Raw genomic sequence first — 25,208 nt, 5'->3', positions numbered from 1 at the left:
ACTCAAGCGGTTCCACCACAAAACCGCGGTAGACAAAAGCGCGTAAGTGACGTCATCACAGTGCGACGAAAAAGATCGAAAAATGTAAAAATAAAGCGAAAACCTTACCCTAACCCCCCCAAACCTAACCCTAAACCTAACCCTTAACCTAACCCTAAACCTAACCCTTAACCTAACGAAAAACCTAACGCTAACCCTTAACCTAACGCTAAATGTAACGCTAATGCTCTAAACCTAACCCTAACCCTTAACCTAACCCTAACCCTGACCCTAAACCTAACCCTTACCTTTATGTGAATTGGCTTGCTGTAATTTAATTTTTATTTCAATTTTTCGATCTTTTTCGTCGCGCTGTGATGACGTCACATATGCGCTTTCGTCGACCGCGCTTTTGTGGAACGCGGTTTTGACGGGTCACGAACTCAAGCATTTTAACTCAAATATTTATACACGTCACCATCATCATGTCTCCATTTTCATTTGACTATAATTGTTTAAGCGTCCTTCATCATAAAATATACCAAAATTTAATACATAACCGCATACTGGCCTTTCAATTACTATTTCTAAAATCCTCCACTAACACTAAATCCTTATGTCCTATTCTAGCTAAACATCCATAATATTTAATAACAAAGTTTTCTAATCCTCCTTTCCAAATCACTGTTTAAAATTTACATCCAGTTTCCTTATATTATACCCATATCTATATATACGTTGTTATTCTTATCCCTCCTTTATTTGACTATATCCTGTATCATAACATTTCCCCCCTAATAATCAAAACTTTAACTGTATCTAAATTGATTCCTTTTTTATTAACCTTTATTTATAATCCAAAGGGATTTCTAATCTTCCTTACATGAGTACCATTCAATATTCATATCCAATTATACTCATCATAACACTACACATTGTATACATTAGTAACTATCAATTATTTATTTAAACTATATCAATTGTCAATAAATTTCACTGTTTAACTAGTTTTAAATTATATTCTTCCATCTATCAACCTGTATCTTTCCAATAACAAAACAGTCTCATATCTTCTGCCATTTGTGGTACCAGTCCTCTAATCATCTCCTTGATCAACTTTGTATGGATTCCTCTTAGCAACTCCTTGCTTATGAGATCTTTCATGTAATCTTGATGCCCTTCTTCTGTTTCCTTAGTCAGCTTATCTTTGATTGTCAGTAGTGTTATCAATGCTATTGCTAATAAAATTTCTCTCTTTAAATCCGTAGATTCTTTGGTTGTTTCTTCTTCTGTATCTTGCCCTCTGGGATAAATTTCCCCTCCCTTTAATTCCTCTTTCAGTATTCCACTCATTCCATTTTCAGAGACCAACCAATCACCATAAATATCAGTAAATTTAATCTCTTTATATTCATTTTCCACTTCGATTTTTTGAGTTTTAACCACCACATTTTGCATTTGATAAACATCCTCAACTTCTTCATCATATTTTGCTGTTATATGCTCTAAGTCTTCCAGCTTCTTCTCTATCCCCTCATATGTATTTGATGATTTCTGTATTTTTGAAAGTATCTTTTGCAAGCTTGAGATTTCTGTTTGCTTTTGAAATTGTGCCATTCTCTCCAGCTAACAAACACAGCTGCTCTAGCTTGGAAGGTTAATAAAATTAAACATAGATTCACAAAAATGTTTGTTTTCACTTTTCTCTGGTCAAAGATAAACTTCAAAGGGACATCTGTATGCTTCCCTTCTTATCACTCTCTATAACCAAGCAGTAAGACCTTGCAGTGCCAAGCCAAAACAATCAGCGAAGGAAAAAAAGTGTTCCATTTCCAATACACAAGCTCCAATACACAAACCCTCCAGCCTCCGAGCAGCAGTTTTACCGTGGCAAATTTCCTTATTTCTTTTGTATCTTTTTTGTATTTCAAGTTAGAAAAAAGAGTCCAATCTTTAAATGGGTTAGAAAAACACCCACAGCAATGAAAGAAGAAAACTTTAGTCCATAGGTTACAGAGAACAATAAAAGAAAAAAATAGAAGAAGAAAACTTAATCCATCCGTTTCAAAAGGCTTGCATAAATTCCATCCATGAAGATAGCATTTAAAAAGTAAGATAACCACTGTCCAAAACCATTCCAAAGCTTAGAAGGGACACTACCAGGGGTGGGTTTCTCGCCCCGTTCCAACCGGTTCGGTTGGAACGGGGCCGGCGGCGTCCTCATGCACGTGCGCGGTGCACGCATGCATACTAGCGTCTGTGCGATGCTCCAGCTGCTCCTGGAGGATCGCGCAGGCACTGTATGCGTCCTGCGCATACGTGGAAGCGCAGAACTCGTCAAAACCGGGTAAGGACCGCGGGCGGACAGGTGGGCCCTTCGCCGTTCCCGGAAGTTACTTACTTCTGGGTTCGCCGACCAACCAGTTCGCAGGGACCGCCGTGAACCGGTTGAAACCCACCCCTGGACACTACTAAATTGTCAGACTGTAAAGGAGGCAGTGAGAGACTTGCTAGATTGATTTCAGACTTCCCAGATAAAGCAGACAAGAAATACAACCAGGTGAGCTCATTCTAATGGTCAGATAAGAGAAGGCTAAGCCTGCAGCAGAGGTGGTATTCAGCCGGCTCGAATTGGTTTGCCGGAACCGGTAGCGGCAAACTGGCCTACCTGCCCTAACTCCAAAACGTCCTATGTAGCCTCATTTTCGATGCTGCGTGCATGCGTCCATGCCGCACAAAAGAGCAAAGTGCATGCGTAGAAGGCAGCATGCATGCGTGGAAGGCGTGCATGCACAACATGAGCATGTGTGCACACCAGCGGTGGGTTTCCATTTTTTAATTAATGGTTTCCTCATGTGTGCGCATGCGTGTCCATTCTGCAGAAGCGTCCGGGTGGGTGGGTGGGTGGAGCCTCCAGTCGCCACCACTACCGGTTCGCCCGATCCGGGCCGAACCAGGAGCAACCCACTTCTGTCACGCGTGCATTCACAGTTGTGAACTGGTGGTAAACCTAAGCTAATTCCACCGCTGCCCTGCAATCAGGGATGGGTTCTGGCTTCTTTTACTGCCGGTTTGCTCTGGGACGGACTTCAGCCATGCGCGCGCTTGATGCATGCTATGCCCGCCTGCACAGAAGTAAAAAAAATTGGTTCCGCGCATGCACAGAAGCAAAAAACAAGATGGCGGCGCCTATGGCAGCGCCGATAGAATCGATTCGGGCGCGTGTCCGGCCGAGTTACTACCTACTTGGCTGAACTGGTAAGAACCCACATCTGCCTGCAGCTGTATAATGGGTGGAGAAAGAGGGGGAGAAAGGATCTCCTTTCTGGGTTCCCAAGCTGTAAATTAGACAGTGGCAGATTTGTATTTTCAAGCTTGTAAGATTTTTGTTAATGCAGCCTTATAGTAGAATTCGCTTTGAACGCTGTGAAGTTTTGACCAGTGTCTCGGTGAAGGCGAGTTGGACCCTTCACTCCATTGCGTATGGCCTGTCGCAGTTCCAACTTTTATAATAATGTTAGTGTTTAATTGTTACGATTGCTCAGTCATTGGGGTCAGGTAGCTTATACAAGTTTAGTAAAATTCTTGTGTATTATTCTTTGGAAGTACGTCAACTTTCCACCAAGCTAATGTCCCATTGACCTATTGGACCAAAACTCATTTGTTCCCAAGACCAGTGCCAGTAGATTCCATCAGTAAACAAGATCATGCCAAAATGGCCACACTATCTAGTGCAGTGTTTCTCAACCTTGGTGACTTTAAGTCCTGTGGACTTCAACTCCCAGAATCCCCCAGCCAGCTATGCAGGACTTAAAGTTGCCAAGGTTGAGAACCACTGATCTAGTGACATCATCATGATATCTTTTGCAGGTTCTTAAGGGCAGTATTTACATAATTGTGTTGTGGCAGATATTTCTTAATTGCCTCTCCCTGCCTCTCAACAGTGTTCCAATATCATATGAATAATGAATGTTACCTGAGAAGGGAAGGTTAGAAATATTTTTGGACTATATAAAAAGATTATTAATAACAATAATAATAAAAAAGAACAAAATTAGACACAGTTAAGTTTTAACTAATAGGGGAAAATGTTATGATATAGGATATAGTTAAATGAAAAAAGGATAATGATAATAAATTATATACATGGAGGATTAGAAAACTTTGGTATTAAATATTATGGATGTTTAGCTAAAACAGGATATGAGGATTTAATGTTAATGGAGGATTTTATAAATAAGTAAATGAAATGCCAGCATGTGGTTATGTATTAAATCTTGATATATTTTAGGATGAAGGACGTTTAAATAACTATAGTCAAATAAAAGTGGAGGTATGATGATGGTAATATAATAAATATTTGAGTTAAGATATTTGAATTAATATGAATTATATTTGATGACGGTGGAAGAGATGCACAAAAGCCTTTTGTAACCAACTGATACACTTTCTACAGTATGTAAAGAAGGTGGATTTGTATGTTTGTTTTGAAAATAAAATTTTTTTTTACAAAAACAAAACAAAACAGTGTTCCAGTATCTTAGGGGCGGCCACAAAGCAACTGGGGGGAGGGGGGGAGTGTCAACCTATTCTCCATAGCGCCTGAAAGCAGAATAAGAAGCAATGGGTGGAAACTAATGAAGGTGAGAAGCAACTTAGAACTGAGGAGAAATTCCTGACAGTTAGAACAATTAATCAGTGGAACAGAAGTTGCCTCCAGAAGTTGTGAATGCCCCAACACTGGAAGTCTTTAAGAAGATGTTGGATAGCCATTTGTCTGGAATAGTATAGGGTTTCCTGCCTAGGCAGGGGGTTGGACTAGAAGACCTCCAAGGTCCCTTCCAACTCTGTTATTTATATTAGTCTGTCCTGACTGACTCCAGTAACCAACTTACTTACAAGTATAAGAGTACGGTTTGAAAATTTCCTTCATACGTGATTTTTGATGATGCGCCCCGGTGGCACAGCAGTTAGAATGCAGTACTGCAGGCTACTTCTGCTGACTGCCGGCTGCCTGCAATTTGGCAGTTCAAATCTCACCAGGCTCCAGATTGACTCAGCCTTCCATCCTTCCGAGGTCCGTAAAATGAAGATTGTTGGGGGCAAATATGCTGACTCTGTAAACCACTTAGAGAGGGTTGTAAAGCACTAGGAAGTGGTATGTAAGCACTATTACTGTTTTTCCCTTCCATTTAACAGTTTGATATAGACAAAGAAGCAGGGGAAAGGCAGATATACCACAGATACTGCATGGAACGGGCCTCGGTGCATTGTGCACATGTGTTCACCACGGTCTCTCAGATAACAGCCATAGAAGCGGACCACATGTTGAAGAGAGCAACTGGTAAGAGCCATCTTCCTCCCACCATATGGCACAAAGGTATTTCCTAAGTAGTGAAATTAGGGGGGAGACCAACCACGACAGAGTAATGTTGAAATCCTGCTGCTAATGTGGACTCCTTGGTGCTCTCTGAAATTAGCTGTTTTCTTGCAGGCGTTTCATTACGCAGTGCTGGGGAATGAAATGCCTGTAAGAAAACAACCAATTTCAGAGCGCATTAAGGACCCATCCTCCTCCTCCTCCCCTCCTCCTCTTCCTCCCCTCCTCCTCCTCCTTTCTGCAACCCACACCCCCTTCCAGCACTGATGATGTCACCTAGATTGGGTAATGAAACGTCTGCAAGAAAACAACCAACCTCAGAGAGCACCAAGAGCCCCATGGTCCTCCCCCCTCTCCCCTTCCTCCTCCTCCTCCTCTCTATAACTCACACTCCCTTCCAGCCCTGATGATGTTACCTTGTTTGGGGAATGAAATGCCTGCAAGAAAACAATCAATTTCAGAGCGCATTAAGGACCCATAGTCCTCCTCCTCCCCTCCTCCTCTTCCTCCCCTCCTCCTCCTCCTTTCCGCAACCCACACACCAGTGGTGGGTTTCAAAAATTGTTCGAACCTACTCTGTGGGTGTGGCCTCCTTTGTGGGAGTGGCTTGCCGCCCATGTGACCGGATATGAAGATGCCGACGACACTTGTCAGAACCACCTTAAATTACCTCACACACAGCACTGGCATGCATAAGAATAGGATGTAAACTTGTTTTTTAAAAGGCATCTTTGGTTTGCGTTAAAACAACTTCAACACACGCAATGTTCTGATTGCACCACAAATGCAGTAGTCATCCTTACCTTCCACAGAGGCACTGAGTTTTATAAACATGAGCACGATAGTGTAGAATAATCATATCCAAGGACCAGTGGTGGGTTTCAAATAAATTTTGAACATCTTCTGTAGGTGTGGCCTGCTTTCCGGGTCCACTGGTGGAACCTCTTCTAACCGGTTCGGTAGATTTGACGAACCGGTTCTACCGAATAGGTGCGAACTGGTAAGAACCCACCTCTGCAACAGGCCCTTCCAGCACTGATGATGTCACCTACATTGGGTAACGAAACATCTGCAAGAAAACAACCAACCTCAGAGAGCATCAAGGGCCCCATGGTCTTCCCCCCTCTCCCCTTCCTCCTCCTCCTCCTCTCTATAACTCACACTCCCTTCCAGCACTGATGATGTCACCTAGATTGAGTAATGAAATGTCTGCAAGAAATCAGCCAACCTCAGAGAGCACCAGTGGTGGGATTCAAATAATTTAACAATGGGTTCTCTGCCCTAATGACCATCTGGGTAGGTGGGGCTCGGTGGTCATGTGACTGGGTGGGCGTGGCCAACTCAAGGTCACTCAGGTCGATGGGCGCTTCGCCTTAGCTGTTAAAATGTAATAAGGGTTAACCGGAGAGGCAGTTTCTGTTATTAGGGCAATAAAGATTAAACTAGAAACAACACTAGAATGTTTCCTTCCTGCCTTCCTTACAGGATTAGCCCTGTAAAGTGGAAAAAAACAAAAGGAGATTTCTTCCAACAACCGGTTCTCTGAACTACTTAGAAAGTTACCAACCGGTTCTCCCGAATAGGTGCGAACTGGCTGAATCCCACCACTGGAGAGCACCAAGGGCCCCTCATTTCAACCCTTCAATAAAAAAAAGACCTTAGGATTTCTGCAGCTTCTTTCCCTTCCTCAGGGATCCTTGACCTTTAACAAGGTCATTATATCAATATATTTATAAAATAAAACCAGTGGTGAAATTCATTTTTTTTTTTACTACCGGTTCTGTGGGCATGGCTTGGTCAGCTTGGCAGGGGAAAGATACTGCAGTGTCACTCAAAAGGTACAATAGAACGTATTACCCTTTTTGGGAGGAATAGGGCATCTGTCAAGGGCATCAAGATTGAGCATCAAGTGTCAAGGTCTTTAAATAATCCGCTTTATTCACAGAAAATTGGAGTTGAGATGCCTTCTCCGGGACCTTTGCTTGTAAAGAACAATTTGAAACGGGCACATGTCAATATGCCAAAGTTGTGAAATGTGCCTGTTGTTCAAAAAAAAAAGGGTCAATGATCTTAGAGGAAGTAGATCATTAAGCCTGGCTTTTGCCCAAGTGCACGAAAGTTTACAATCGGCGGAGTATCTATGCTTGGATAGAAGGTTCACCATCAATATCTCGGGGGTGGCCACAAGGAAGAGGGAGTCAAACTATTCTCCAAGGCACCTGAGGGTAGAACAAGAAGCAATGGGTAGAAACTAATCAAGGAGAGAAGCAACTTAGAACTGAGGAGGAATTTCCTGACAGTTAGAACAATTAATCAGTGGAACTCATTGCCTCCAGAAGTCGTGAATGCCCCAACACTGGAAGTCTTTAAGAAGATGTTGGATAGCCATTTGTCTGAAACGGTGTAGGATTTCCTGCCTAGACAGGGGGTTGGACTAGAAGACCTCCAAGGTCCCTTCTAACTCTGCTATTGTATTGCATTGTATTATATACCACCACACTTGCTGTCAATCAATAGCCAATGATAGACCTACTGCAAGGCCCCAGTTTCCACAGGCAAAGTTTTTCCAATTATAGTTTTTGAGGAACAATAAGAAAGAGAAGTTGCCTTCACACCTTTCTTGTTTTGGAGCCAAGTTCTGGACCGCACCAGGAACTTGAAGCAATTTGGCAACCTCTGCTCTTACACAAGTGAGTCATCTCTAGAAATCACAGAGCGATATTGGACTTCCAACTCTGTTGTATTGTATTGTATTATCACTAACCTATACTAGCTTAATTACAAGCTTCATTGTCCTCTCTGTAAGGTAGTTTCTCTTTAATTCTAGGTTGCTTCTCTCTTTGGTTAGTTGCCAACCATTGTTTCTGGTTTCCTGCCCTCTGGTGCTTTGGAAAATCTACATCTACAATACACTCTGAGAACTATCAAGGAGGGCCTGTCTTCATTCTTTCTCTCACACAAGATATCTGGGCCGAGTAGCCTCTTGCTCCTCTGGAATGCAGAATGCAGCCGCGCGAGCAATACTGGGTGTACACCCACATCACACCTATCCTCCGCGAGCTGCACTGGCTGCCCATTGGTCTCCGAACACGATTCAAGGTGCTGGTTATCACCTTTAAAGCACTACATGGCCTAGGACCTGGATACCTACGAGACCATCTCCTGCTGCATATCTCCCTAAGACCAATAAGATCGCACAGGATGGGCCTTCTCCAGGTGCCTTCAGCGGGACAAACCCAGGGTGTTTTTACATATTAGGCAGTTATATTAACTTCTAAGCCTATTTGGGCATACCAGGTTGACATAACACTTAATCATTTCCTTGGCTCAGCTGATAAGGAAGGAGAGCTTGTGGCTTAGAGGTTAATATAACTGCCTAATATGTAAAAATAGCCCAGGTTCGAATCCCAGTAAGGGTATGGCTAGCTGATGAGAGCTAAATAGCTTGAAATAGATCTATACTAGTCTCCCTTCATTTATTTATCAGCAAAAGTGCAGATATAGATATACGGATATATTCACATACATGTTCTAACTCCTGAAGGATCAACTTAATCAGCTTCCTATCCTAGCTGTGACTATACCTCTAAATTCATTGTCTATCTTTTCCAGATGTTGTCACGCCCAACGGCCTCAACATTAAAAAATTCTCGGCGATGCATGAATTTCAGAATTTGCATGCCACCTATAAAGCCAGGATCCAAGAGTTCGTTCGAGGTCACTTCTACGGGTAGGATCTGCCTTTCAAAATGGACTCTTGCGTTACTCCAAAATCTAGATGAAGATGAAGAAGGGGGGGGGGGGAGATTGCATTGTTAGTCCTTGACGTACGACCATAATGGGAATCAAAATTTACACAGCTAAGCAAAGTGGTTTGTGAATCACTTTACGACCATTTTTGTTAAGTGAATCACTGCAGTCATTAAGTGAATCACATGGTCATCCTGTGAATCTGGCTTTCCTCACTAGCCTTGATTTCTGAAAGCCGGCTGGGAAAGTTTGCAGATGGTAACAGCTGCAACAGGTGTGAATACATGCTAGTTGCCAAGTGCCCGAATTTTGAATTTGGTGGCTCAGCAGCTAAGACGCTGAGCTTGTCGATCAGAAAGGTCGGCAACTTGGTGTTTCGAATCCCTAGTACCGCGTAACGGAGTGAGCTCCCATTCCTTAGCCCAGCTTCTAGCAGTTCAAAAGCAAGTAAAAACGCAAGTAGAAAAATAGGAACCACCTTTGGTGGGAAGGTAACAGTGTTCCATGAGCCTTGGGTGTTTAGTCATGCCGGCCACATGACCACGGAGACGTCTTTGGACAGCGCTGGCTCTTCAGCTTTGAAACAGAGATGAGCACCGCCCCCTAGAGTCGGGAACGACTAGCACATATGTGCGAGAGGAACCTTTACCTTTAATTTCAATCCTGCCCTGCAAATGGTTTCCTTGGAAAAGTGGGAGCAGGGGTTTTAAGAGTTAGGTTTTAAACTGAATTTTTAGTAGAATCCTTGAATCAATATCCTGCGTGTATTCACAAGCTCTCTTCTGGGGGATTTCCTTCTTTTGAGGCATTGCTTCGGCTTTGGATCAGTGGGCCCCCCATAGGGAGATCAGGTGTTTCTTTGCTATTTGGGATACACACACATGCACACACACACACACACACACACACACACACACACACACACACACAGCCAAAAGCAATGTTCGACTTCCAATGTTGTTGTTGTTACACATCTGCGACCTTTGTTCAGCATCGCCGAATGATGTTGTTTGTTTGAACAACCCGTTTTCAGCATTGTGCCCTTGTTTGCTCTCTTTTCAGCCATCTCGATTTCAACCTTGAAAAGACTTTGTTTTTCTTCATTGCCGGGAGATACGAGTTTTCGAACAAAGGAGCGGACATGTTTTTAGAGGCCTTGTCGAGATTAAATTTCCTGCTCAGGGTAAGAAAGAGGACAGGCGCCTCAGAAACGCCACATAGTCAGTCATAGGCAGGGGTGAAATCAACTTATCTTTCGCTACCGTTTCACGAACATGAGGACGCGCATGCGCAGGAGCTTCTGTGTTAAAAACGGGATGCGAGGATGTCCAGGCAGGTGGGCGGAGCCTCCCACCACCTCCGGTTCACCCGAACCTGATAAAACCGGCTGAATTGCACCATTGCTCATAGGAGAACGACGATGGATGAGATCGAAATTCAACACTTCATGCCTCCAAATGGCCAACCAGATCAATATCTTTGGGAAAGTCAAATCCATGGCCTCAAATCCACACTGGGCGGGGAATTCTGGGACTTGAAGTTCACAAATCTAAAAGCTGCCAAGGTTGGAGTTCCCTGGCCTATTACAATCCTCCTGTAGATATTCCTGGGCAATCAGTATTGAAAGACTCACCGCCTTCATCAATGGAAGTGGAATTATCTCGTCTGGGAGGATTAAATAGGGACGCAGTGGCTCAGTGGCTAAGACACTGAGTTTGTCAATCAGAAGGTCGGCAGTTCAATGGTTCCAATCCCTACTACCCCGTAACGGAGTGAGCTCCCGTTACTTGTCTCCGCTTTTGCCAACCTAGCAGTTCGAAAGGATGTAAAAATGCAAGTAGAAAAATAGGAAACCACCTATAACAGATGCTCTGTGCAACTTCGGTAACGGTGTTCCATGTGCCTTCGGCATTTAGTCATGCCGACCACGGAGATGTCTTCAGACAGGGCTGGCTCTTCGGCTTTGAAACTGAGATGAGTACCACCCCCTAGAGTCGGGAATGGTAGCACATATGTGCGAGGGGAACATTTACCTTTACCTTTAGAGGGTTAAATAGGATCTTAAAATCCTAAACTTGGAAGGATCATTAAGACCATCAAGTCTAGCCTGCTGTTTAGAAGAGTTTGAATTTAAGTGGGTTCCATTACTTTATGGAATTACTACTCCATACATTCTATTACCACTGCAGTCATTTCTAATTGGTTTTGCTGTTGAGCTGCTCTTAACCTGAGCAGTTAACTTGAGCAGGGGGTTGGACTAGAGGACCTCCAAGGTCCCTTCCAGGTCTATTCTGATTGATTGATTGATTGATTGCATTCTGTCATGAGAGGGAACCTGTGTTGACTTTTTCCTACATTGAAGGTAGTCCTTAGTTAACCACCACAGAATTTCTGTTGCTAAACAAGACAGTGCCTGATTTTGCAACCTCTTTTGCCACAAAATGGGGCCAAACTCACAATTGGCTTGCTTAGCGACAGAAATTTTGGGATCGGTTGTGGATGTAAGTCAAGGACTGCCTGTACCTGAATGCCACTACAGGTAGGGATAAATTACGCCTGTCTCACTCATGGTATGAGGATGAAACACTTGTCTGTCATGCACCAAGGAAATGAGGAGATCCAGGCAGTTCAAATGGGTATAAAGGTTTATTGTAAGTGGTATTGTAAACTCTACAAGAATCTGAACTACTAATGGTCAAAGCAATTTGCGGTAGATAAGGAATTCACGGTGGGCTGGACTTAGATTTCGTTTGGGTGCAAAGCAGTGGTGAGTTTCAAAAATTTTTAGAACCTCTTCTGTAGGTGTGGCCTGCTTTGTGGGAGTGGCTTGCCAGCCATGTGACTGGGTGGGAGTGGCTTTCCAGCCATGTGACAGAGTGGGAGTAGCTTGCCAGCTGTGACTGGGTGAGCGTGGCCAACTTGTAAAATGTGGTGAAACTCACTTAACAATGCTCTTACTTAGCAACCAAAATGTTGGCTCAGAAACTCTGGCATTTGAAGCACGCAAGTCTTAAAGCTGTCAAGTTACAAGACCCTTGCACCCCTAACCCTTTAGGGAAAAAAACCCAGTGGTGTTCAAACTTGACAGCTTTAAGACTTGTGGACTTCAACTCCCAGAATTCCTCCTCTCGCTCTTCATCTTGTTGATATGCGGACAGGCGGGGGGAGGGAGCTGGAACCGGTTCTAAACGGCACTGTAGATTTGTGGAACCTTTTCTATAGAAGAAGTTAGAACTGGCAAGAACCCACCCTGGTGCAAAGGGACTCAGGAATGATGACATATTTGACCCCTCCTTCGAACTCAGCCTGGTCATCTCCTACATCCATGATGGCAAACCTATGGCACATGTGCCAGAAGTGGCATGCAGAGGCATCTCTCTGGGCCTCTGAGTCGTCGCCCATTCCTCTTCCGAGTTCCGCCGCACTGGCCGCAGCTGATCTTCGCGTGCGTGGTAGTGCCAGAAACCGGAAGAGCAGCCACTGAGTGCGCATGCGCTCCAGCCAGCTGATCTTCGATGCCCAAGCATGCCAGAAACCAGAAGACCAGCTGGCCAATGTGCATGCGTGCACCGGAAAACGGAAGATCATCTTCCCGGTGTGCGCATGTGCACCCGGCAGCTGCTCTTTCGGTTTCCGGCATACACTCACACATTCCCGTTTCAGCACTTGGTGCCCAAAAGATTCACCAACACTGTCACGGACCATTTGTTCAGCGGCTATCACATGGCCTAAAAGGCAGAAACAGAAAGACAGTAAGATGGGAGGAAAATACCTTTATCTCTGCTAAAAAATGTGCTTTTCTCTTTTAGGTGCACAGGAGTGATGTCACAGTCGTTGTGTTCTTTATAATGCCGGCAAACACCAACAATTTCAATGTGGAGACGTTGAAAGGCCAGGCAGTCCGGAAACAGCTCTGGTAAACTTCTTTCTGTTGTCCAATGTAATGGGTATATATAGGTATATATACCTATATATATTCCTATATACATGAACACTATTTGTGACCTTCCCAGAGAGCCTGGGAAATGGAGTCAATGAAAGTCCATGGGGGAAACCAGTGGTGGGATTGACTCCATTTCCCAGGCTCTCTGGGAAGGTCACAAATAGTGATCATGTGACCTCGGGAAGCTGCAACCGTCATAAATATGTGGCCGTTGTCCAGCGCCCAAATTTTGATTGCAAGTTTAACAATTGGTTTGGTGATTGCGTGTTTTGCTTGTGCGCGTGCGCAGTTTTGCCAAAACTTACCTTCCATGTTACTTCTGGGGAGTAACACAGCTGCTGCGCTAATCAGCTGAGAGGATATAGGTAAGTAAAGCACAGAAGCGGGCAGGCCAATCTGATCGTCGGAGTGAACCGGTTCGCTCCCAGCTGATCGTAGGAGCTATCGGTTTGCCCAATAGAGCCGAGGTGACGCAGTGGTTAAATGCAGCACTGCAGGCTACTTCAGCTGACTGCAGTTCTGCAGTTCGGCTGTTCAAATCTCACCGGCTCAGGGTTGACTCGGCCTTCCATCCTTCTGAGGACCCGGATTGTTGTTGGGGGCAATATGCTGACTCTGTAAACCGCTTAGAGAGGGCTGAAAGCCCTATGAAGCGGTATATAAGTCTAACTGCTATTGCTACTGCTATTGCTATTGTCCGAACTGACTGAATCCTATCCCTGGAGGAAGCTCAATTTCCCCATTGGAACACAGGATATTGTTCTTTATTTTCCATCGAGGGAGATTCTCGGTCCTCCAGGTCATGGTTGTCCCAAAGGTGCTTTTTTTCCAAGAGATACCTGGAGTTTCTAGTTTTTTTTTTCTTTGAAGAGGTTTCACTTCTCATCCAGGAGGCTTCTTCAGCTCTGACTGAATGGTAGGGAATGGAGAACGGAGTGGGAAATTCTTTACATTCTGTTTTACTCTTTCGTAGGGACACCGCTCATTCTGTGAAGGAAAAATTTGGTAAGAAACTCTATGAAGCACTGCTAAGGTGAGAATTCAGCAGAATGATATACCTGTGCAATCTTCCTTCTTTTTTTTATAGGATGTGAGACCTCGTTCTTTATGTGTTTTATATACCGAAGATGATTTGATTTAGTAATGAATATAGCATAGACGTCAGCTGCCTACCTTTATGCCTGAAGACATATCCAAAGTTGTCACCTGCTGTAGACAACAAAAACATGTTCTGGAGATCAAGCCATGATTACACACAATGTTGTGTTTAGCTATTGTTTCTTGTTTGCTAGAATTTGTCGTTAACTTTCAAATGTTCCCAGATCCAGTCTCTACATCGTGCTAGAGCAGGGGTATCAAACTCGATTTCGTTGAGGGCCACATAAGCATTTGTGTTTGACCTGGCCGGGGGGGGGGGGGGTTGGCCAGGAGGGGTGTTGCCAGCATGATGTCATTCGTAATGGGGGGCATCTATGGTGTCTTTACTCCCAAGTCGACCCTTGTTCTTTAGCTGCTCCCTTCATCTGGCAATTCTGCGCATGCACACACTGGGAACAGGCTCCAGCTGTTCTTCTGCCCCACTGATCTCCGACTCCAAAGGCAGCTGATAACTGCCAGATGGCCCTGGCCCCCTCTCTGCCTCCGACACAGAGCCCTTGTCAGAGTCTTCTCCAGACTCCAGGGCTGGCCCATGTTCCTCCCCAACCTCCTCACTGTCTGAATCTGCTGCCAGATCCGCTGGCCGCTGGCAGGCCACAATAATTCCTGAGCTCCATTTTCGGCTGCGAGAGCCACCTGTAACCCTCTGCCAGGAAAAACGGAGCTCAGGAGGGCCGCAAATGGCTCTCCCGAGCTCCGTTTTTGTTGGCAGAGTGCTCGGGCCACCACAGGTGCCCCCAACACGAATGACATCGAACTGTCCACACCTACCTTAGCCACCCCACCCTACCCCCCAATGTCAAACACAACCCTAATGCAGCCCTCAATGAAATCAGGTTTGACACCCCTGGCTTAGAGAGTGCCGTAAAGCACTATGAAGGGGTATATAAGGCTATTATTCCCAGGCAAAGAAATCTTAATAAATGTACTAGTGATTACCTCTTGGAAATGCTTTACAGTTGCATAGAAATAAATTCCAATGGGCTCCATGGGGTTTGAATTAGTACAGGCATCCATAGGATAACTATTAATCCTGGAAGTTAATTTCAAAGATTTGCATAAGATGGGATACACCACCACCACTACTACTACTACTACTACTACTACTACTACTACTACTACTACTTCTTCTTCTTCTTCTTCTTCTTCTTCTTCTTCTTCTTCTTCTTCTTCTTCTTCTTCTTCTTCTTCTCCTTCTCCTTCTCCTTCTCCTTCTCCTTCTCCTTCTCCTTCTCCTTCTCCTTCTCCTTCTCCTTCTTCTTCTTCTTCTTCCGCCTTTGCTAAGGAATTAATTTTCTCACACCCACAGAGGAGAAATTCCCGATATGAACAAGATAATAGATCGTGATGACCTAACTATCATGAAACGAGCCATCTATTCTACCCAGGTGTGTGTTTTTTTTTTTCGGCAATGCTTTTCAGAATGAATGTTATTTGAGCAAGGAGGTCTGTATTGTTGTCTCAGCTACACTAAATGGAGAGGAGAGAATATTTGTAGCTCAGGGTTGAACTGTGGAGTTCTTGGTGCTCTCTGAACTTGGTAGTTTACATTTTGTTACCCAAACTAGGTAACATCATCAGTGCTAGAGAGGAGTGGGGTTTGCTCCCTTTTTATATACTAGTGGCTTGCCCTGTAACTGTTGGTGGGGGTGTCCTTGGTGCAGTGGTGGGTTTCAAAAATTGTTCGAACCTACTCTGTGGGTGTGGCCTCCTTTGTGGGAGTGGTTTGCCACCCATGTGACCAGATGGGAGTGGCTTGCCGCCCATGTGACCGGATATGAAGATGCCGACAACACTTGTCAGAACCACCTTAAATCACCTCACACCCAGCACTGGCATGCATAAGAATATGATGTAAACTTGTTTTTTAAAAGGCATCTTTGGTTTGCGTTAAAACAACTTCAACACATGCAATGTTCTGATTGCACCACAAACGCAGTAGTCATCCTTACCTTTCACAGAGGCCCTGAGTTTTATAAATATGAGCATGATAGTGTAGAATAATTATATCCAAGGACCAGTGGTGGGTTTCATAAAATTTTGGAACCTCTTCTGTAGGTGTGGCCTGCTTTCCAGGTCCACTGGTGGAACCTCTTCTAACCGGTTCGGTAGATTTGACGAACCGGTTCTAGCGAATAGGTGCGAACTGGTAGGAACCCACCTCTGCCTTGGTGGTTCCTTCATTAGGCTATTGTTTAGTGTTTGATTGTTGGTCTGAATTGGTAGTTCCTTGATTGGATTATTGTTTAATGCTTGCTTGTTGATCTAGTAATCTCTGTGTTAATCTCTGTATATTTGGGTACTGATTGCTGTCCAAGAGGTGTTGTGCTCTTTTAGCTTTATGTTTGCCTCTTTTGAATGGTATGTTGCTGTGGTTTATCTCTATGTGTCTGTTGATGGCTGCTTTGTCAGAGCGCCAGGATTCCAGGAATTCTCTTAGAGTTTTTGGATTTAACTAGATCTAGACACGAAGTCAACTACAGCTGGTTCCCATGATGGAATATTCCTTCTGCACTAAAAAAAAAATAGTCCACAGAAAAGATTCCCAGCATATTTTCCACTTCTTCCGATGGGCTGATGGGAAGCTTCTACAAAACTCAAGTCTGCCTCCAGTTTGAAGGACTTCAGCGCAAGCATCATTTTGCATCTTTAAGGCACTTCGGGCCTGTAAAACGTGCTTCTTTCATTTTATGGCAGCGGCAAAGCCTCCCACCAGTGACAACGCACAACATGATCGATGACTCCGGCGACCCCATCCTGAGCACTATCAGACGCATCGGTTTGTTCAATAACCGAACGGACCGAATTAAGGTATTAAGATGAGCTCCTTATCTCGCCTTGCTTCTTGGAGTAGACATGAGGCCACCTGAATCAGATTAAGACAAGGCCCAAAGGAGGACAGGATTCTCCTCCCAGAGATCAAACCGGCTTTATGGTGAAACTCAGGGTTATCTGTCCGAGCGGAGAATGGTAGAAATCAAGATGGCGCTGGCAAGCCCTTGTTAGAAGCCCCTCACCCTTTTTTTAAATGTGCAAGGCAACACGTATGAAAAGGGGATGGAGCTTCAGTCACTCACCGTGGAGGCAAATTGGTCGAGTGGTTAAAGGACCAAGTTAGAAAGTGGTAAACTGTGAGTTCTAGTCCCACCTTATGCATGAAAGTTGACTGGGTGAGTTGAGCCAATCACCAGTAGACTGTGAGTTCTAGTTCTGCCTTAGGCATGAAAGCCAGTTGAGTGACTTTTGACCAATCACCAGGAGACTGTGAGTTCTAGTTCTGCCTTAGGCATAAAGATAGCTGAGCAACTCTTGGCCAATCACCAGGAGACTGTGAGTTCTAGTCCCGCCTTAGGCATAAAAGATAGCTGAGTGACTTTTGGCCAATCACCAGGAGACTGTGAGTTCTAGTTCCGCCTTAGGCATAAAGATAGCTGAGCAACTCTTGGCCAATCACCAGGAGACTGTGAGTTCTAGTCCCGCCTTAGGCATAAAAGATAGCTGAGTGACTTTTGGCCAATCACCAGGAGACTATGAATGTGCCTTAGGCATGAAAGCCAGCTGGGTGACCTTGGGCCAGTTCCTCTCTCTCATAGCCCAACCCACCTCACAGGGTTGTTGTTGTGGGAAAAATAAGGCCACAGGTGGACAGTGAATGGCCCCTCCCAGAGGGAATAAAAGAGGAGCGAAAGGGGAGTGGAGTTTGCAGGAGACCATTAGTTCGCTTCATTGGTTCGTGACTCTCCAAGACTCCTTGCCAGGTTTTGCAGATATCATCCTGGCAGCTCTCCAAGCCAGATAAGGTCTGTGACTGTAAATCCTCCCTTGAGAGACTTTGCTGGATGCGAATGAGCAGAATCCACAGTCAATTAATGAAAGGGGTTTTTGTCGGGACAAGGAATTTGCTCAGAACAATTCAGTCAGAACAATCGCATTAATTTCTGTTCTTGCCTTCTGGGATGCAAAAATTAACCTAACAGCCAAGGCAAACCCAAGAACCTGTTGTCCCTAACTAAATTTTAATGGAAAAGAAACAATTAAATATCTGGGGAGTTGCTATATTAAATATTGATTCTGGTATGGCTTGGGGGTGGTGGTGTATCTGAAGCTTCTTCTTCTCCTCTGTTCCAGCCCTGCCCTCTTTTACGGGATTTAGATTGTGGAATGCTACTAAAGAGGTCAAATCCATTCTGCAGCCCATCCTACCCAACCCACCTCATCAACACAACCGCTACTCTGGTCTCAGCTTGACAGTCTTCCAGATCCCTGCTGGGAAAGTAACGCGGATTTTCTTAACTTCTTTCTTTCTTCCCTGCAGGTAATCCTGCATCCCGAATTTCTTTCCTCGACGAGTCCATTATTACCAATGGACTATGAAGAGTTTGTCAGAGGCTGCCATCTTGGCGTCTTTCCATCGTATTATGAACCTTGGGGGTATACGCCAGGTGAGGAGGTTGAATCATTTTTGGATACCGCTTATTAATAATTGCCAGTCCTCCTTCCTTCCCCCCTCCCTCCCTTAATTACTCCTTCTCTCCTTCCTTCCTTCCTTTCTTCCTTCCTTCCTTCCTTCCTTCCTTCCTTCCTTCCTTCCTTCCTTCCTTCCTTCCTTCCTGCCTTAATTACTCCTTCTCTTCTTCCTCCCTCCCTCCCCCTTCCTCCCTCCTTTCCTTAATTACTCTTTCTCTCCTTCCTCCCTTCCCTCTCTCCCTCCCTCCCTCCATTCCTTAATTATTCCTTCTCTCCTCCCTCCCTCCCTTCCTTAATTACTCCTTCTCTCCTTCCTCCCTCCCCCTCCCTTCCCTCCCTCCCTCCATTCATACTCCTTCTCTCCTTCCTCCCTCCCTTCCTTAATTACTCCTTCTCTCCTCCCTCCCTCCTCCCTCCCTTCCTTCATTCCTTAATTACTCCTTCTCTCCTTCCTCCCTCCCTCCCTTCCTCCCTTCCTCAATTACTCCTTCTCTCCTTCATTCCTTCCCTCCCTCCCTCCCTTCCTTCCTCCCTCCTCCCTTCCTTCCATAATTACTCCTTGCTCCCTCCCTCCCTCTCTAAATTATGCCTTCCTTCCTTCCTTCCTTCCTTCCTTCCTTCCTTCCTTCCTTCCTTCTTCCCTACTTCCTTCTTTTCTTCCTCCCTCCTTCCCACCTTCCTTTTTCCTCCTTCCTTCCTCCCTTCCTTCTTTTCTCCTTCCTTCCATAATTACACCTTGCTCCCTCTCTCCCTCCCTTCCTTAATTACGTCTTCTCTTCTTCTATCCTTCCTTCTTCCCTACTTTCTTCTTTTCTTCCTTCCTTCCTCCCATCTTCCTTTTTTCTCCTCCTTTCCTCCCTCCTTCCTTTTTTCCTCCTCCCTTTCTCCCTCCTTTCTTTTTCTCCTTCCTTCCTTCCTTCCTTCCTTTCTTTCTGCTTCCCACCTTCCTTTCCTTCCCTCCCTCCCTCTCTCCCCCTCCCTCCCTTCCAAATTTTCTTTGCAAATCTGAATTTATACTGCTTTTTCAAAACAGTTCCATTGCAACAAATCAATATCTTCAGTGGTGCCAATTTGTTAAAAAAAAAAAAAAAGCCCTGGCCCACGGTTTCAATGAGGCTGTCAGCGTTCCAAATATCATGCAGAATTAAATCAGAGTCCAAGGCAGAGCTATCTTTAAAGTTCCAATTAATAAGACAGACATGTTGGCAACCATCTGTGGAATCCCATTTCTGGAAGTTACATCGGATTCCCACCCAGTTGAAAGTTCATGATCTTATCCTCACACCCACACAAATCCATCACATGGTCCAATCTTCTTCGTCCACGCTGGCATCTCCATCCAGCTGCTTCCGGTCAGGTGTAAAAGTGCGGAGACAAAAGATGACCTTGGGCTTCTAGAAAAGAATGACAACAACACATTCCACAATCCTACTCCTTTCTATTCCCCCCTCCCAACTACTACACTAATGAAACAGCATAATGAAATAAGAGAGAGTGTGGCAGGCCAAAGATCCTATAAGGGATATAACTGCAGGCCTGACAGAGGCTCAACCATTCTGATGAGACACTGCAGATTATTTTGCTGGTCTGAAATGCTGTTCACTTTTCTCTTTTCGCAGCTGAATGCACCGTCATGGGTATCCCCAGCGTCACCACAAACCTGTCGGGATTTGGCTGTTTCATGCAGGAACATGTAGCTGACCCAGCTGCTTATGGTAAGGAGACTCAGGCTACAACCAGATGAGGTCATTCAAGAGCCACCAAATTGTATGCGAGCTACTAGATAAATATATATATCAGCATAACAATTACTGTCCAGCCCTATTTTGATACCAAAGTTGGAAAGTGTTCTTGTGTCAACAAGTTTAATACAGGCATTATTTCAGGGTGGCAAAATGTAAGTTTATCATGTTGGAATAGTCTAATGAAATGAAAGAACTAGGGGTGACGTGATAGCAGTCTCTCGGTACTTGACGGGCTGCCATAAAAAAGAGGGGAACAACCTATTCTCCAAAGCACCAGAAGGCAGGACAAGAAGCAATGGATGGAAACTAATCAAGGAGAGCACCAACATAGAATCAAGGAGAGTTTTCCTGATAGTAAGAACACTCGATCAGTGGAACGACTTGCCTCCAGAAGTTGTGGGTGCACCATCACTGGGAGTTTTAAACAAGGGATTGGACAACCATTTGTCTGAAATGGGTATAGGGTCTCCTGCCTGAGCAGGGGGTTGGACTAGAAGACCTCCAGGGTCCCTTCCGACTCTGTTATTCTATGTTCTATATTCAGTTGGGGAGGGGAGGGGAATAAAAAGAGGAGAAAGAGAATGCAATTTGGTTAAACCAAAGTTGAACGTCCCTATTTTATGGCAGAATGAATTGTGCAGAGGTGTGTCATTATTATGCATAACAGCGGATGGGGCAGAGACCTTCAAAGATCCCAAAAGCAGCAATGTGGCCTAGTACTGTGATGGTGAACTTATGCCACACGAGCCACAGGTGGCACATGGAGCCATATCAGCTCCAGTGGGCATGCACGCACCAGCCAGCTGATTTTTGGACTTCCGGAGGACCGGAAAAGGCCATTTTCACTCCCCCCCATGCTTCAAGAAAGCCTCCGGGGAGGGCTAAAACAGCCTCCCCGGCACCCTGGAGGACTTCCGGAAGCCCAAAACGGATCGTTTCTGAACTTCCGGTTGGCCCATTCGGCCCGTTTTTTGCCCTCCCCAGATTCTGGAGGCTTTCCTGGAGCCTGGGAAGGGCAAAAATGAACTCTCCCCCAGCCCCCTGGAGGAAATATCAAGCTCAGTTTGGTGGCAAGCAGTGTGGTGCACAGGGTGGGGGAGCATGGGAGGGGGATTGTGCACGCATGCGCATGTGGGGGGGCGCTTTGCATTATTCCTGCCGGCACATGTGTGCGCTATTGCGCACGCATGCTCACATTTTCGGCACCCAACAACAAAAGCGATTAGCCATCCCTGGCCTAGTATCTAATCCACCCCAATTGTCTCTCTCAGGAATTTACATTGTGGACCGGCGGTTCCGTTCCCCGGACGAGTCATGCAATCAGCTGACCCAGTTCCTGTACGCATTCTGCCAACAGTCACGGCGACAAAGAATTGTCCAGAGGAACCGAACGGAAAGGCTTTCAGATCTGCTGGACTGGAGATATTTAGGGAGAGTAAGTAACGCTGATGTAGTCTTGATTCAGATCAGGGGTATCCAACCTTGGCAACTTTAAGATGTGGGGACTTCAACCCCCAGAATTCTTCAGCCAGCTGGCTGGGGGATTCTGGGATTTGAAGTCCACAGCTATTATAATTATAGTTGTGTAATTATATGTAGTATTAAATACTGGATTTCTTTTTTGTATTTCACAGACATAATTCCTAATAAAAAAAACTTCAGGTTTCCATTCTATTTTAACCCCTATTATTGCCTCCAGCCAATTTTTCCCCAAAAAAATTGCCTCCTCACAGGTCCATCATAAATGGTAATATGTTCTGTAAACATTAACATTTAATAGCTCGTGTGTGTGTGTGTGTGTGATTAGAAAACTGTTAAACTTTCTCTTGATTTACATTTCAGAGTCCATTATTATTTGGATTTGTTTATTTATTTTAAATGTGCAAATTTCTCTGTTTTCTTCTACAGTATTACATGCATGCCAGACACTTAGCTCTGAGTCGGACTTTTCCTGAAAAATTTGAGATGGAACCAAATGCTCCACCCACGGTAATCATTCTTAAATGAAAGTATTAACAGGCAAATAGTTGGGATTATAGAGAGAGAGACAGGGTGGCGCAGTAGTAGTTAATGGCTCTAGGTGAAAAACCAGGAGATAGAGAGTTATAGTCCTGTCTTAGCCAGATGGGTGACCTTGGGCCAGTCCCTCTTTCAGCCTAAGGAAGGAAGCAATGGCAAAGCACTTCCAAACATTTCAGAAACTTCTCCAGCAAGTTGCCAGGTGTCAACGCTGACGAGAAGGCCTCCTTCAAAAAACCTTCATATGAAGGTTTAGTCCTTTCCTTTGGCTCATCTTCTCTTGCTTAGCATCTTCTGCTAAATATCCAAAATTTAAATATATTCATCCAAATATAGTTTCCTTCCTTAGTTTTTCTTTCTCTTTCTTTCCTCTTCTTTCTTTTTCCTTTCTTTCTTTCCTTTCTTTCTTTGCTTTCTTTCTTTTCTTTCCTTCCTTTCGCTTTCTTTTTCCTTACTTTTTCTTTCTTTTCTTCCTTTTTTCTTTCTCTCCTTTTTCTCCTTTCTTTTTCCTCTTCTTTCTTTCTTTCTTTCTTTTTCTTTCTTTCTTTCTTTTTCTTTCTTTCTTTCTCACTCCCTATTTCACGAAGACGACTTAGCTTGACCTAAAATGTTCAGTTCTGGGATTGCTGTTTTTACTTGATTAACTTAGTTTCAGCTTGGCTGTCAATTATCTAGCAGAGACGCTGATTCTCAATCCGTTGTGATTTCTGTTAATCTTTCAAGGCAAGATGGAAAACGTGTATAGAGAATGAAATATATTTTGACATAAAAATTCCCCGAAGTGTTTCAAATTTCCCAGGGTACATCGCAGGAGTAGATAACTGCTACGTTATAGAATTGGACTTAAGCTGTTAGCAATCTTAACTAGTACCATCAATGGCAAAGGAACTGTGAGGGGGGTTAACCAGAACATCTGGAAAAGTTCATGTGGTCTTGTTCTGCTTCGAGCGCTGTAGGCTTGCTCAGGGCATGCACTTAACTCCACGCTTAGGAATCTCATTCGGATCAAGTTTATTATCAGGCATTCTTAACAACAAAGATTAAGATTAAGATTTAATTTATTTGTATGCCGCCCTTCTCGGGGAGGGACTCAGGGCGGCGAACAACTCAAAAGGGGAAAGGGGATACAAACACAATACACGTAATTAAAATACACAAGAGTCATACAGCCATACAAGTCGAGAGGGGAGGGGAACTCATCAACCCCAGGCCTGCCGGCACAGCCAGGTTTTAACGGCTTTCCAGAAGGCCTGGAGAGGGGTGCGGGTCCGAATCTCCGCGGGGAGTTCATTCCAAAGGGGCGGAGCTGCAACAGAGAAGGCCCTCCCCCGGGTGGTAGTCAGATGGCATTGGCTGGTAGACGGAATTCGGAGGAGGCCGACCCTGTGCGATCTAACGGGTCTGTGGGAGGTAATTGGCAGCAGGCGGTCTCTCAAGTACCCAGGTCCAATACCATGAAGGGCTTTATAAGTGACGACTAGCACTTTGAAGCGTATCTGGAGACCGATCGGTAACCAGTGCAGCTCGCGGAGGATAGGTGTAACGTGGGTGTACCGAGGTGCACCCACAATCGCTCGCGCGGCTGCATTCTGGACGACAAAACAACAAAACGTAGTTCAGTGTTAAGATACTTCTGACTTTCCATAATCTGTCCCATCACGTGGTGTAAAAAGATGATGAATTGGTTCCCATGTTGAGCAGAGGCACACACGCGTTGGTTCTCTGGTTCACAATGGCATTTAAAATGATCTGCTCTCTTCTACGCGCAGGCAGAACACCCCAGTGGCCAATCAGAAACATGGATATGGTCACATGACATGGAACTTCCCATAAGGCAGCTGCCTACATTTCCCAGGAGGCAGTTTCTTAAAGGAGACAGCTCTTAATTCCTACGCTATCTATATACTGCTGGGGGCAGCACAGGTCTATTCCTCCTTCTGCATTCGTGCATTGATTTCTTCTTCTTTTACTTCTTTTGCAGACGGAGGGCTTTCGTTATCCACGTCCTTCATCCGTTCCTCCCTCCCCTTCCATTTCTCAGCACAACAGCCCCCACCAAAGTGATGAGGAAGTGGACGATGACGAAAGATACGACGAGGAGGAAGAGGCTGAGAGGGACAGGCAGAACATAAAGTCTCCTTTCTCCTTCACTGCTATGCCATGGAGGAAGAAGACACAGCATGGGGAATACAAGAACTAATCCGTCAAATTCTTTATTCACGGCATTGAATTGAGGCTACTTTCGTGTGTGTGTGTGTGTGTGTGTGTGTGTGTGTGTGTGTTCCTAAATTTCAGGTGGCTGGAAATATCAGGGAATCCTGCGAGAACCAAATATCAGAAATCATTTGAATTCTTACTTTTTTCTACTGTCAGTGATTCTGATTTTTTTTTTTAATTTCCTCCTTTTGGAGTTGTAAGAAATATAGTACATGGTATTAAAGATTAGGGCTGCATCTTGCCTCTTGCTTTAGCAATTGTTGAGTATCTTGAGGTTAGGGGAAGCCAAAAACAGCGGGTGGGATCCGCCCGGTTTAACAACCGGTTCGGTGATCGCACGATTTACAGAGTTTGAAGAATTAGGGGAAGGATACTGCAAAATCCCCACTCCCTCCCCACTCCTAAGGGAAGGATATTGCAAAATCCTCATTCCCTCACCACTCCAGGGGGAGGATATTGCAAAATCCCCAATCCCTCCACACTTCTAGGGGAAGGATATTGCAAATTCTCCATTCCTTCCCCACTCCTAAGGGAAGGATATTGCAAAATC

The 25,208-nt window shown here is 44.7% G+C and overlaps 1 protein-coding gene across 1 annotated transcript in view; it reads left to right on the top strand.

The window, feature by feature from the left end:
* The window catches only part of GYS2 (glycogen synthase 2), a 38,803-nt gene extending 13,904 nt beyond the window's left edge, over positions 1 to 24,899 (top strand). The window contains exons 5-16 of the mRNA XM_087722755.1: positions 5,179 to 5,323; positions 8,972 to 9,089; positions 10,172 to 10,292; positions 12,919 to 13,025; positions 14,026 to 14,085; positions 15,520 to 15,598; positions 16,908 to 17,021; positions 18,526 to 18,652; positions 20,297 to 20,392; positions 21,694 to 21,857; positions 22,331 to 22,411; positions 24,423 to 24,899. Of these exons, the coding sequence (XP_087578881.1) occupies positions 5,179 to 5,323; positions 8,972 to 9,089; positions 10,172 to 10,292; positions 12,919 to 13,025; positions 14,026 to 14,085; positions 15,520 to 15,598; positions 16,908 to 17,021; positions 18,526 to 18,652; positions 20,297 to 20,392; positions 21,694 to 21,857; positions 22,331 to 22,411; positions 24,423 to 24,641 (1,431 nt within the window). The 3' untranslated portion in view covers positions 24,642 to 24,899. The remainder of the gene's footprint in view (positions 1 to 5,178; positions 5,324 to 8,971; positions 9,090 to 10,171; positions 10,293 to 12,918; positions 13,026 to 14,025; positions 14,086 to 15,519; positions 15,599 to 16,907; positions 17,022 to 18,525; positions 18,653 to 20,296; positions 20,393 to 21,693; positions 21,858 to 22,330; positions 22,412 to 24,422) is intronic.
* The last annotated feature ends 309 nt before the right edge of the window (positions 24,900 to 25,208 follow it).

This window comes from Thamnophis sirtalis, unplaced genomic scaffold (assembly GCF_051295495.1).
Source record: "Thamnophis sirtalis isolate CommonGarterSnake01/CBP01778 unplaced genomic scaffold, rThaSir2_p1.2 scaffold_9, whole genome shotgun sequence".
NCBI classification, from domain to species: Eukaryota; Metazoa; Chordata; class Lepidosauria; order Squamata; family Natricidae; genus Thamnophis; species Thamnophis sirtalis.
The sequence above is the reverse complement of the archived record's forward strand: the minus strand, read 5'-3'. Positions and strand labels throughout refer to the sequence as shown.